This window comes from Protobothrops mucrosquamatus, unplaced genomic scaffold (genome assembly GCF_001527695.2).
Source record: "Protobothrops mucrosquamatus isolate PMUCROS unplaced genomic scaffold, P.Mucros_1.0 scaffold470, whole genome shotgun sequence".
Lineage (NCBI taxonomy): Eukaryota > Metazoa > Chordata > Lepidosauria > Squamata > Viperidae > Protobothrops > Protobothrops mucrosquamatus.
The window spans coordinates 63,331-78,408 of NW_015386791.1; the positions used below are offsets into that span (position 1 = coordinate 63,331).

The 15,078-nt window shown below is 34.5% G+C and overlaps 1 protein-coding gene across 1 annotated transcript in view; it reads left to right on the forward strand.

Annotated features, from left to right (window-relative positions):
* Positions 1-15,078, forward strand: part of MME (membrane metalloendopeptidase) — a 66,336-nt gene that overhangs the window by 47,557 nt on the left and 3,701 nt on the right. Inside the window, exons 15-22 of the mRNA XM_015816618.1 lie at positions 278-358; positions 2,756-2,859; positions 5,499-5,557; positions 8,324-8,443; positions 9,657-9,790; positions 11,708-11,773; positions 13,806-13,901; positions 14,993-15,069. Of these exons, the coding sequence (XP_015672104.1) occupies positions 278-358; positions 2,756-2,859; positions 5,499-5,557; positions 8,324-8,443; positions 9,657-9,790; positions 11,708-11,773; positions 13,806-13,901; positions 14,993-15,069 (737 nt within the window). The remainder of the gene's footprint in view (positions 1-277; positions 359-2,755; positions 2,860-5,498; positions 5,558-8,323; positions 8,444-9,656; positions 9,791-11,707; positions 11,774-13,805; positions 13,902-14,992; positions 15,070-15,078) is intronic.

Below are 15,078 nucleotides of genomic sequence, written 5' to 3' on the forward strand. Positions count from 1 at the left end.
TTGTACCCCTTGCCCCCACTTCACAAGGAGGGACTCTGCACCGTCTATCTGAGGCTGAAAGCAATTCAGAAATATTGCCTGAACTAATTATATTTTGTTACGGTATTTATCTTTTGAAAATCCCCAAAAGAACCTTCAGGAAAATCCTGGCATCAGACAATAGTATGATCTGGTTGTAAAAGCTAGATCTGATTGTCAGTTGAAAGACAAACTATGACTATTTTCTGTGCTATTTAAATTTACGATTTGATTCCATTTGCATCATGGTTTATTTTAGGCTGTGGCAATTAAAGAACGAATTGGCTACCCTGATGAGATTCTGACAAATCCTGACAAATTAAACCAGGAGTACAAAGGTGTAAGTATTCATTAAATGTATTGTAAACAGTAGATATTATGTGTCCATATTGATGATATAAATTAAAAAAAATCTCATTTGACAGATAGTACACAGGAAGATGCCCTGTTATGATGCTTTTGCACAGATCTTATTCATTGTAAAATCCTGCACAATTTTAGTAATCATCCACTGTTCTGTACATACAGAGAAATAGAATTTATGGCTACAGTATTAGGAGTTTTAAAATTATGCAAACCCTATGACTGTTATTTTATGAAAGCTACATTGGTAGAGACATCTCTGATAAAGGATTTAATAGGAAAATATGCCATTGCTATTTTTTAAATTCAGTAATTCTTTATTGTTTGATTAAATCAAGGACTAAAAATCAAATGCAAGATGAATGCCTTTTATAAAGGGTTACAGAAATTAGCCAAATTAATAAACTAAGATAGTCATATTAAACAGCTGCCACTTTCTATTAATTAGGAGGTGTCTGACCCATTTTACATTCATCTGGCAACTGTTTAAAATGCATTCAGATCATCTTATCAGCAGTGATACATTTGTCCTGGAATGTGGTGAAGTTACTTTTGACATTACACAAAACATATTTACTTTCCTGGATGGAAGATATTGGAATACCAAGAATATTACTTAACACAAGCTTTCAGGAGACAGTGTAGACAGATATAAAGAAGAGGCCCTAGAGGATTGAATCTCTGGCTTACAGTATTTTACATCCACAAGTTGGGTTAATTATAAATTTTTATGGATAGTTCTTAAACTCTAGCATGGCCAGTTCAGAACAATCTTACTGCTTTTTAAAAAAATCTGATTATGACATTTAGTTAAAAAATAGTTTCATAAACTTCAATCAATTTAGCTAAAGATGCCATTATGATGAGTTCTATTTATATGCTAAATAATAACTGAAACTAGGAGGATAAAATATCAAAAAGATGCATTTTACAAATTTACCTTGCAAAACTTAGAGAATATTAAAACAGATTTAAAGGTCTGAAGGATACGTACAGATATTGCTATTGTTACTGTTAGAAGTCTAATCAAATAAAACAATAAAAGCCATTTTACAGTTGTACAGTAGAATGCATCATGATAAGGAATGGATAACAATATACACAGATCAAAATTTTCACTACTGTATTCTAAATAGAACCTCATTCTGGCTCCACCAACTGTTAGATCACATGTATTAGTTGAGCATTTAATTAGACTTATACTTTAGGGATTCTGTTTCTATTTCTTTCTATTAACTCTATTGGTTGATCAGTCTAACATTAAAATTAACCCTTAATTTATACCTTCATAATGTGTTCTTTTATTACTATTCCAGTATTATGCCTTTAATGTAGGCATTTACAGGATAACATTTGATCTACTGGAATTTATGGCTAAGTGAGTAGGGAGTTAATTATGCAGCTGTTTTGCTCAAAAGTCTTATTCTTCTGAACTGTGCGGAAATGGAAACATCAAATTGTTTGTTGTTCACCCATGTTTCTCACTAACTCCACTTTATTTTTTAGAAGGAGAAACAAGGGGAAAGTGTAGGCATACTCAGGATAACCCATTGTGGTTAAGCAGAAATAAAATTTTCTTTAAATTAAGTTCAGTTCTTGTTGATTGCATGAACACTCTATGCAGTTTTTTGGCAACAAGATCAAAGGTATTCTCCAGTGCCTTTTTCTGAGATTTTTTATCTACTTCCCAATCTTGGAACTCCCAATCACCATCCATGTATTGATTCAGTCCAACCCTACATAGCTTTTTGAGATCATCCATGTTTCGCTAGATGCTGCTGCCTGATAGGGTGCAGAGAAAAAGAAAGAAAATAAAGGAGAGCAAAATAAATCTAAATGGAAGCAGCAAGAAGTAAATCAAAGTATCTCTAAGAAAAATCTAATAAACACATACTGATAATCTGCTATAGAGTGAAGGAGGAGAATAGAATTGAATATCCTGAAAGAAGGATACAGTATACTTAATCAGTTACAATTCTGTATAGAACAAGCCATAGTGGTTACAGGTAAAGTGCAATATATAATATAGTGGCTATAAAATAGATGAAAAATTGAGAATCCTTAGGGAATGTATAGGACTTGCATATGCTTATACTTTAACTGTAAATATAAGTGCAATATTCACCTCTCTCTTTTTCTCTGATTGTGATTACACCTCACATTTATCCATAGTTGATTGAATAACTATTTAGTAAATGGATTAAATTGTCTTGGTTGGCACAACACACTGAACTGCAAGCTAGCTACAATGTCTAGGTTTATATAACACACCTAGCTATATTTTCCTAATATTTTCCACAGCTTCTGTGTATATGTGTGTCTTTCTGTATGTATAACAAATATTATTGCTCATTCTCTCTTATTTCTATTTAAGTTGAACTACAAGGAAGAAGAATATTTTGAGAACTTGATCGAGAACTTGAAATTTGGCCAGAAGGAAAGGCTAAAGAAACTTAGAGACAAAGTGGACAAAGATGAGTACGTATTTACATGGTTTGAATTTAAATATGGATTGTTGAGTGTTTGTAAGTAGTATCTATTTGTAATCAAAAAGGCAACCAACTTTATGATGTAGTAATCATTCCTTGTGCTAAAAGGAAAACATGTTGTCCCTGGAATGCATGGCTTCCTATAATTAGGCTATGTCTCTCCACTTTGTATTCCTTCCTCAGTCTATTCATAGTTGCAGCCACTACTGCCAATTTCTTCAGTGTATTTTTGAGAAAAATGTTTATGTATACATATAAATATGTACCTGTACAATCCCTAACCCATCATTCACTCCTGAGTGTGGCCATTGGGTTAAAAATAGTACTGTTATAAAGAAATATTCTAAAATTCCATCCGTAGCATTAGGAAAATCTCCATGAGCTGAAATAAACATAGTCATCTGGGGTCATTTTTCTGTAATCTTTCCCTAGAGCTCACATCTGCCTTGTTAGTTCTGTACCTGACAGCTGTGCAACAGTGAGAAAAGAAATACATATGTTGAGAAAAATCCATCCTCAAGGACCTATTATAGAATGTTTCACAGTATAGTTGTGTGATGTGAGCAATTTCTATTTGATTAAGAATTCTGAATGTTGTGTCTCCCAAATAATATGCAATGTTCAAACATTAAGACTGAAGACTCTATAACCTTCAGCAAGCTTTTCTGTGGAGCATCAATCCAACCCTCCTTTCTTTCCATAGAAGGAAAAAAAAAACCCTTTTCATCTTGCAGAAGGGGAGATGAGTAGTAAAGGAAGCAAGGTTCCTTAAACAGCAGAAGAAGCTCAAAAGCTTTCTGGTTGCTTGGGTTGCTCGATAGTCTTCTCCCATCAGTAATGATGATAGAGTCCACAATCAACTTTGTCATTTCTAGCTCAGACCTTTCATATGTTGATGATCCATTTCCTTTTCCTATATAGAAAGGCACTTTTTTTTCTCCTTTGAGTCTGGCCAAGGCAGACTCGAGCAGATTGAGGCAAAATCCTGGATGAGTTGGATCGTACCAATAAAGCAGAATATTTGTAGCTCAGGATTAAAATGAGGAGTGCTTGATCCCCATAAAACTCTAGTCATAGTCCCTGTGCATATGTAAGTGAATACACAGGATAGTTAACCTCAGATAGTTAACCTCAGCCTCCAAATGTATTTGGACTAAAGCTTCCAGAATTCATTACTTTTTTATTACGACTGTAATAAAATTATGATTTATGTAGTATTGTTGGCACATTGAATTCCTATTCCATTCCTTTCACTGTGATGAAGATATGTTTACAGTAGTCCTCAGTCCTGGGACAGTATGTTCTCTTTTTTAGATATTAGTAGATGGGGTGATCTTCAAGCACCCAGTATTATTATCAGTAAATGGTTTTTCTATTTTGTTATAAGATTATAATAATCAAGCAAAATCACTTTTGACAAATGATGTGATGTGAGTCTAAACAATATTAGTGATCTGTAGAATAGTCATAGTGCATCAATTCACCCAAGAGCTCTTGTATTTACGGTACAACAATGGAAACTATGAGAAATAAGTATAAATAATACCAATATGCATAGGAGTAAATAGTGTCATGGAATAAGTCCAAAATCTTTCTGAGGAAGAAATGAGACCTTGAACATTTTTTATATGAAGAATGCCATGCAGAATTAAGGGTATGAAACCAATTGCACAATTGCAAACTACCAAGATAGTCAAACACCTTTTACTGTGGAAAAAAACAAGTTTGTTACCTTGATTAGGAGAAGATCGAAATTCATGTACATTAGTTTCCATGCAGGCCACATGGAATAAACCATAAAGTAATCCAAAGAATGCTTATTCATAGTCTTGATTAATTGAAAGTAAGCCAATAAAGAAATGTTCATTATGAATAAATAGTGTAACTATGTTGAAATAATAGCTAAATTGCTCTTGCATTTTGGTTAATCTTAATCAGGCACAATTTACTCAGCAATTAACCAGGCAGAACATTGCTTATTCTTCAAAGTAGAGTGAATCTCTAAACATCTGTCAATATGATTTTGATGTAATTTCCTAATTATGGATATATTTAGTTACTTTATTTCATATGTTAAGTAATCCTAAAACAAAGCATTGTGAGCAATGTTGATTCAGTTCCAAAATATTTGTTAAATATATTACAAACATTTCAGGACAAAATTCCATCTTTAGGGCCTAGTCTTTCTCTTCCATTATTGACAAATACAATGGAAAGCTAACAGATTTATGTGGTTACTGCATATGTAGAAGAGTGCCTTAAAAAAAACAGAAGAGCTCAAGGTTCATTGGAGGCTTACATCATAAACATTAGCTTGTGGCTTACTTCATCTTAGTGAGGGTCATTTATGTATGAAAAGATTGAAAGATTTGCTGCAGATTGACAGCAAATATGTAGCCATCATCCAGTCTATCATTCCCAGCCAAGCTAATGAAGAAGCCCGTTACCAAATAAAATGCTCTGCAAAGTTGCAGCCTTGTTATGGTTCTTCTTTAAATCACCAGAAGTATGCCCTTCATATGTTTTTTTAAATGTTATCCAGATTTAGAGGAATTAAAATCTATTGTGTCTCCTCCTCCCCTGGATGTCAACTTTAACATTTTCATGCATTAATTAAATTTTCTGCAGATGGATAACTGGAGCTGCTGTTGTCAATGCATTTTATTCACCTAACAGGAATCAAATTGGTAAGTGAATATTGCTTAATCTAGCCTTCCCTATCTGCTGCCCTCCAGATGGACTGTCTACAATTGCACCCAACCAAGCTGATGAGTTGTAGTCCAACACATGAGGAGGATGTTAGCTTGGAAGAAGCTGGTCTAATCACTTGGGAAGGAGAAAGTTATTTTTAGCCTCCCGTCAAATCCCAGGATTGGGTCAGGATTTGGAATTCATCTCCTTTCTGTCTGCTCATCTTTCTATACTGAAGCTCAGATACTATTACATGTTTTTTGGACAGCTCATGCTTTTAACCAGAAGCTCAATAACTTGCTATGTAGAATGCAGTTCTTATCTGAGGTGGTATTATAATCTTTTGTGATTTATCTTGGCTACTTGTTTTAAAGGTCTGGTTTGGAAAGGAAATGTCTATTTAATTCTGTTTTCCTTTGGAAATTGTGAAATATCAGCCTGATAGGTTCAACAGAGGAAAAAAAAATTGGAAGGGAGAGAGACCTTCCCAAGAGCACTGATTTCATTTCTCACGTCAGAGGAAGGCAATCCTTTTTAACCAAAGGCAGCATTTTAAAAAATTATTATAGAAAAATAACATTCCCGAATGGACATGGACTGAAAATCTGGAGGCTGTTTTATGCAGGAAAGCTGGGAGTTTAATAGTATTCAGACTATTTCCAACTTCTTTGTAAAAAATGTTGAAATTTAGTAATATTGTTACTCAGTCTCAGCAACTGTAACTCTTTATGTTCTGAGTTTGTTTTAGCCCTATTTTAACTAAACAAATTTAGAAGAGCTAATGCTGTTATATAATCATAGCACTGATTAATGTTATTACCTCAATCTTCAAAGATATCCTGGAAAATTGTAAAATACCTTTCATAAGCCAATGAGCAGTTTCCCAAGAAGAAATGAATAACTAGGGATGAGTGGTTTATCCAAAATTACCTCACCAGTGTGACATCAAGAAACTGAAAATTAAAATTTAATGCTAATCAGTCAACTGAAAAGAACTTCAGTCTGTACAGAGTATTTTCAAAGTCACATTGAAAATGCTTTTTCAAAGTGGGGAAAGATGGAGATTTTAAAAACATTTCCCATAGAATTGAAAGCATACTTTATTCATATACACTTTTATGCATCAGAGCTATAAACATGGAATATCACCACATCATTTAAAGTTTGCAGTCATACCTAAAGTGACAGTTAAATCAGAAGTCAGACTTTTGATATTTTGAAAATGAATACATTTTCATTTAAAAGATATATACTGTAACTCTCGGTTAGAGTTCTCTAATCTATTCAGATTATTTTGAATTTTGTTTCTGTTTTTCAGAATATTAGGTCTCATTCCTAGTTTTGTTTCATCTTCTTAAGCATTCCCTCCACTTCTTCCAAATCATTAAAAAATATTGAAGATTGAACACTATGGAATAACAATTTCTCATTCACATTTGATAAGGAGCCAATAATGACCACTGTCTGATATGGTGTTTTGCTATTTATTTCATACTTAATTAGTATGACTAATTAAGTATGAAATGCTTTGTCAAATGCTTTGCTAAACTCAAGATATATTATGTTCACAGCTAAAATCAAGATACATTATGTTCATAAACTACCTGCGGGATCTTTCATATAGCATTGTGTAACATTTGTGATGTTTTTTTTATGATGAAAAATAATAAAAATTTTATATTGGAAAAAAAGTAGATTTAACACAAATTGCCTACTTAAAAAATGAAATTATAAATCAAATCTTAATTGTTCAATTGAAGGAATCAAATGTCTGTTACTCCCAAATATCCATTAAATTGCATATTGCATCATATGATGATTTGCTTAATAACATAATTGAACAAGTGATGTAAATTGACCTAAATGGCATAATGTTTATTATGGCATCATTACGTAAGTGAAATAACTCACCACAAATGTGGTACAATTAATGTGAATGAAACTGCTTTATCTATTCTACATCAGATGCAACATACTTGTCTATTATTTAGAAGTGGGGAGTTTATATCCTGTCTGAAATGGTTCCACTTAATCTGACATCCACTAAATTATGGGCAGTTAAAATATCTTTGTAAATTTGTCTTGCTTTGGATGTTTATTATGAAATATCTTGTTTTTAGAGAGCTTATACATTGGTTGCTTTATAATATGCTGTAGAATCTTCTAGTATTCAACGATCTCAATATCATTGAGTATCATTATTTACCCCCTATTTTGAAGACAGGGACAATATTTAATCTTCTCTAATCTTTATACTTCACTGATTTTCCAGATTTCCTCAAAAATAATAGTTAGAAATTCAATCAGATCCCTGGCAAATTACTTCATATTCTAATATAAAATCTGTTTGTCCTACAAATATGAATTCATTCAAGACCACTGTGTATCTATTAAAATGAAATATAATCCTTCTCCTTCAACCAGCTCATCTAAATTTTCAATCCTCTCCTTAGACAAAACTCAGACAAAATAGAAATTGAATAGCAAATGTTCTTTCCTTGTTAAAAGTTTTCCTTGTGTCATCTTTAATTTCTGGGTCCTCCTAGATGACATAGCAATTGACAGAATCAAGAGTGAGCCATTATACATTTAGATCTTGCTATAATGAAAATGACTCTCAGATGGATATAAGCACAATGCAAAAAGAGCAATAACTGAATTTGATCTCCAGTTATTTCCTTACTAAAATTTATTCTGCTTTAAAGTTCTGTAGGTATACAAGGTATTAATACTGAAATCCCTGGTCTCATTTTTCTATACAGTTTTTCCTGCAGGTATCTTGCAGCCACCCTTCTTTAGTGCATCACAGCCTAAGTCCCTGAATTTTGGTGGAATTGGCATGGTCATTGGACATGAAATCACCCATGGCTTTGATGACAATGGTAAGACAAAACACACGCACACACAAACACACACAAGATTTCATAAATGTACCATATTTTCCGGCGTATAAGACGACTTTCTAAACCCTGAAAATCTTCTCAAAAGTCGGGGGTCGTCTTATACGCCCAGTCGTCTTATACGCCGGAAAATACGGGTATTCTATTTTATTCCTTTACACATGTGGTTTGGCATATTACTCATCAAGTTTTCTCTCCCCCCCCCACTCTCGCTCAAACTCTATATTTTAACTGGAAAAGTTGGGGGTCATCTTATATGCCCAGTCGTCTTATACGCCGGAAAATATGGTACATTAAGAATTCAAGGGGAAACAAGATATTGCTGTGTTATTTTTCAATAACATTTGCACTAGGGAAAAAATTGATTGACTGATTGACTGAGTGAGTGAGTGAGTGATCTCATTTATATCCTTCCTTTTTCTTCACAAATTAAAACTCATTTTACCTGAGTACCTCCTTACATTTTATCCCCACAACAAGCCTATATGGTAAATTGGGCTGAGAAATAGTAACTGGTTCCAAAGCAATTTCAGTTGATGAGGGTAGACTAGCTTTCCAAGCTGTGGATTCACTACATATTTACTGATGCAAGGTGAGCCTGAAAATGGATGCAGCAGTATATAAACTCCAGAGCAGCACAAATTACTTTTTTTAATATAGAAAAGGATGTGGCACAAGGAAGTAGTGCTCAACTTATGTTTGAAGTTACAACTATGCTGAAAAAAGTGACTTGTGACTGGTCCTCATAGTTACAACCATTGCAGCATCCCTATGATCTCATGATCATGAATCAGGTGTTTGGCAAGCGGCTTGCAATTATGAAGGTCACAGCATCCAGCAGTCATCTGATCACCATTTGTGACCTTTTTACCTGGCTTCCAAGAAATAAAGTCAATGAGAAAAGCCAGATTTGTGTAACAATAATGGCAAAAAAAAGGTTGTAAAATTGGGTATGGTCACATAATGACTTACTTAACAACCCATCATTTAGCCAGAGAAGTTCTGGTCCCAATTGTGTTCATAAATTGAGAACTACCTGTACAGCAAATCACACTTTGCATATATTGGATTCTACCTTGAAGTCTTTAGGCAAGTTTTCTAAAAGAAACCCTACACTCTTGGCATATTTAGCTGAGATATAATGCAGTTTATTATCTATGTCTTTGTAATTATTTATTCATATACATTATTTCAGGCAGAAATTTTAACGCAGAAGGGGACCTCATAGACTGGTGGAGTCAAGAATCTGCAAACAATTTTAAAAGTCAGTCTCGGTGCATGATATATCAGTATGGGAATTTCACATGGGATCTAGCTAGTGGACAAAACGTATGTGGTTTGTTTAATACAAAATTTATTATGTATATTTTGGGTGTAGCCTTATGTTTTATTATGCAACAAAGCATGTATAATTAAGGAAACAGTTCTTGGAAGACTGGATTTCTGTTCAGTATATCTAAACATGTTTGGACATTTGTGTCATCTATCAAATTGATTATGAAATTTGTTTCCTTAAAGATAAGCTCAGCATTGGATGGTTGTCACTTCTCAAGTTCATCTGCTAAAATTCAATGGACTCCAGTTTGAACATAATATTAAACTGATGCAGGCTGGAACTGACTGGCAGATAGACATACAAATCTGAAATATCCATCGACACACACATACAGACACAATCCAAAATTTAGCTTCAGACTCATGCTTTTCTGTCCTTATCAGCTCACACTCCTGAAAGGAGAAGATGGGAGCTTGTTTGCAAAACATTTATCTGAACTGTAGAAGTCCTGCTTCATTTCAACTATTTTTTTAAACCAGTTTGATCCTTATTTGATCCTAACTTAAGTTTGGTCTTCGGTTAACTGGCATAACTGTACATGTCTGTCCAGATAGCATTATTGTCTAATGTGCATAGATTTTTTTAAGGTGGTTAAGATTTAAAATATGTATTTTGATATATTACATGTATATAGAATGTATTTTAGAGAATGTATTATGTATTGCAGCTGTAATTTAAAAATATCTAAATACAAAAGTGCTCAGGCATTTTAATTTTAAGTTTACTCCACTTCTGAGAATTTTAAAGTTTTAAACAGGTCTAATGCGGGATACAAATTTGAAATATTTACCATCAGGTTCAGCTATAAAACATGCTGTGATTAATTAAATATAATCTTTTCAAGCTTCTATTCATAGTAATGTTTGAAAAAGTGGAAAAAAGAGCCCATGGAAGCAAAATTTTGTTAAAATGGGCAACACACAAAGTTCTAGGGCTGTACACAAGCTCTGATATGTTCATCTTGTTTTGTTTTGCAATTATGGATAAAAATAAGAGACATCATTTTCTACCATTTTGTCACAAAACATGGAGAGTAAGCCCAAAATTAGCTTAATATATATATTTTTTAAAAAACAGATTTTATGCAATTTTTCCCCTTTTACACACAAAAAACTCCAGCAAGCAAGAATCAAATCCTACCCCTTACCTTCATACACAACAAAGCCTTATCTGCTTTCTATTATAAGCTCAGCTTTATGCCTCCCATTTATTACTAAAGATGGCTTACTTTCCAGATTAGTACAGAATTAAAGTATCAGCAGTTCAATAAGGGTTATTCATTTCAGTTACCTGGAATTTCACTTCATCTAAATCTATTGTACACCTATATTGTTCTCTCTACAGTAGAAAATATTGATCAATTGATTATGGAATATATAAATATAATCAATAGATATGTATTCTCAAGGCAACAATGTCAAGTTCTATCATTTTTGTTCTGTTAGCAGTCTATACATCTCTACCTTTGCACGTAAATAGAGTTTTATGTTCAATTTCTTTCATTGTGGCTGCGTATCCTTATGGAAATTCCTGCTGATGGGTTTCAAGAACCATAACAACCATTTCCCAGCATTCAGCTTGAGATGTATGCAATATGGCGTGTTTATTTTGTGCAAGCAGAAGTCCAATTTTATAGAAAACAGAATATGTGAAGAAAGAAAATCTATATATTGTGGACTATTTGAACCAGTTGTGCAATAAATCATATTACAGACCTTCCCTTTTCTGTGGGATTCCTTTCATGGAAATCAGTAATGAAACATTTCCCTTTAGATTTCATAATTTTTATTCCATTTTGACTTTGAAGGCATTCTTCTTGGAATTTGATCATTTTTAGTTAGTTTTATAGTGAAAGAAAAAAATAAAAAGAAAACCAGGGTCAGTTTTCATTTCTTCCTTTTTCCTTTCAGCTCAATGGAATCAATACTCTTGGTGAAAATATTGCTGACAACGGTGGCATTAGACAAGCATACAGGGTGAGAAATGGCTATTTTCTCTTTCTTCACAACTGAAATGATTATTTCTTGCAATATATTCATTGAAATACAGGTTTCCAATGGTGTTTCTTTGACACAGGTCTGGTTTATTAAAACCCTAAAGGTTTTTTTTCATATAAACTTATGTACATTGCTTTTCAATGCATAATTGGTAAATGTATCCCCCAAATCTGCTCTATCTCCAACTTTCCTCTCTTCCTGTCCTTTATTTCCATATCTTTCACCTCTGGTGCATGTCATGATTATTTTCAATGTATAGTTGTGCAAGTTCTGTATACAATATATTGTGAAATGGGAATTACGCACTTGCTTCCTCCGTCATTTGCTCTCCTTAAATGTTGTACTAGATTCATCATCCCCAGCCAGGATAAGAAAGATAATACTCTGCAATTCTGCTAAGATCCATGAATTTATGTATGTTTAATGGCCCCCCAAAGATACATTACTCTATTATTTCACTAAGCAATTTTTCAATCAGTAAACCATGATAAGATGTACAAGAATAAGCTACCGAAAAGATCTATTTTTTTCTTATTGATTGTATGTTTCATACTAGTGCAAAATCATTCCTATCTTTTTACTAATGGTAATACTGTATATATGAGTTCATTCATACATTCATTTAATGTACTTGGTTTTAGATTTAACTTTATATTTTATGGAAGGAGTTGTGGGACATCACATTCTACCACATTCTACCATCACATTCTACGGATAAGCATAGAGTTATATTCTTTCTCATTACGATCCATCATAGGCTGGGGGATCAAACTGGAAAGACAAAGTATAAAGATTGAACACAAATCCTGATATATTGGAGGTGTGAGCTAATCTGAAAAAAATCTGATGGGGATAAAAGTTGTGGTAGAGCTCCACAATCCGCAAAATGTAACTTTCATTGCCAAGTAAAAGAAACTGACATTTTAGAACAGATTGAAAAACATTTTATATTCTATGTGGCATGCCAAATTGAGAATGAGGGAGGCAAACTCTCTAAGACTCACAATGAAATTCTCTTGAGAGTGTGACTTCCAGTGGTATTATGTTGAATAGGAGTTTTACCATCAGTCCTTTTGTGTTTAGTCTGGCAAATAACATACACACAATAACCTGAGTAATCAAGGCATCCCACAATCTTATTAATATAGCAGGGATGGTATTGACGATGGACATTAAGATGATAAGAGAAACATTTTATTCATCTATTGGAATCAGACAGGATGGACCTTTTAGAACAGGGGTGTTAAACTGGCAACCCACAGGCCAGATGCTTCATGCGCAGGCCATGCCCACCCCGGCTCCACAAAGGCAAAAATGTTACAATATATCACGTGACGTGATCGAGCTTGACCCCCGTGTTTTAGAGGAACACTACCTTTCAGAATGAAATTTCAAAAGGATTTTGAAACAAACATAGATAGAAATGGAATTTGGAGAAATGGCCATTTGATTTATTAAAAGCAGTAGTAAAATACTCATGTGGCATTTTCTTCTGGTCACATTATCTACCAGTGTCCAGTATGTACGTTTGTATATGTTTGTGTCTCAAAACTAGCTGGCAATGTAAGCAGCATTAAAAAAAACACTGACAAAGTTGGTTTACTACTTTAACGCTGATCTATTGAAACAATGAATGTGTGAATAGTGTCTTTGCTTTCTTCCATGTTAGACTATTTGCATGTCAGCATACTAATCAAGCATGGCAGGAAGAGTCCCTGAGCTCTACTTGAACATTACCCTCTGCCCATGTTTTTAAAGGAGATGGAAACAAGGCATTTTTAAAGGAAAAGCTAGTGATCCCCCTATGCTGGACTGATTCTCTCCTTTCCTGTTTATTAAGTGGACATTGGTAAATCAATGTAATACCCTTGATTCTTATGATAGTTCAGACCTCTTAGCCTTCTTTCCAATGCATGTTTACCTGGGAGCTGAATTCAGTGATGCTTACTTGTATTAAGGTTGTCCTGTTTCAAAACAGTAAAGTCTTTCCCCTTTTCTCTTTATTTGCCAGGCCTATGAATCTTATGTACAGAAGAATGGAGAAGAGAAACTGCTTCCTGGGCTTGACCTCAACCACAAACAACTATTCTTTCTGAATTTTGCACAGGTATTATGCTTGGGCTTGATTGAAAGCTTTGCAAATTATTTTGAGTCACAATTTCACAGTTAAGATGGAAACAGCCGGCTGGCTCTTCTCCTTCTAACATGAACTGGCAGGATTGCTAAGGCGACTGCCTTCATGGCCGTCAGACCGAGAAGTGTGTGGCCTGTCAGATTAAGTTAATCACTACTCTGTGAATGAATGCTTTCTGGAGGTGAACCAAGGAGGTGAGCCAAGGAAACCAACTCGCCTGTGACCCTCGACTTTGTTTTTAGAGCACTTTGTATCTAGAAGTTGTCTAAGAACTTTTCCGCGTAGCAGACTTAAGCGGCTTGATTCCTGTCCCATAAACCAGCTGACAATGAAGCCAGCTTAGGAAATCCCTTTGCAGATTTCAGTCCATTCCTTCACTTTGGCCAGGGTGATGTTTTCGACTGTGTTTCCAATAGTCCATAACTGGTGGTTTCCCCTGGCGGGAAGGGAAGGGGATTGGGAAGGGATTGACCGCTATTTTGCAAATATTCAAGTCCCTTGGGTCAGAGTAACAAAATGGCAGAACACTGTCAGTTTCAAGTCCATCCTTTCATTGCTTCATCAGTGAGCCTATTAAAAAAAATAAGGCTAGGTTTTCATCACTCCACTGGGGAACTTGGAAAAAACAAATGGCTACAGAGGAAAGGGAACTGGAGGGGAAGGCACACTCCTGCCAGGATGCATAGTAGCTGATTAGAATAGAGAACGGTTCTTTACAATGAGATGAAGCACAGCAGGTAAACCAGACTGTGCCATTTGAGCTGTCACAACTTGAAACACTCAAGTTCTGATGAGTAGCAGGAACAGATGGGCAAGGTTGCCTTCCTAGTGGTCTGAAGGCAGACAGAGGACTTTGTTATGCATCCCTGCTCCAAGAAATGATCAGTAACTTAGACTGGCAGTGGGGCAAGCTGCTTGTACAGATCAACTACTGTATTAATATTCCACACACTATATCCACGTTCTATTCCATGTCACAGCTTTGGCCTCAGAAAAGTGAAAGTAGCAACTTCAATTAAATCATATTTTCTGCAAACTTTTTTTGTTTTGTTATGTTTTCAAAGGTATGGTGTGGGATGTACAGGCCAGAATATGCTGTCAATTCTATTAAAACTGATGTACACAGCCCTGGCAAATTCAGGTAAGTGTC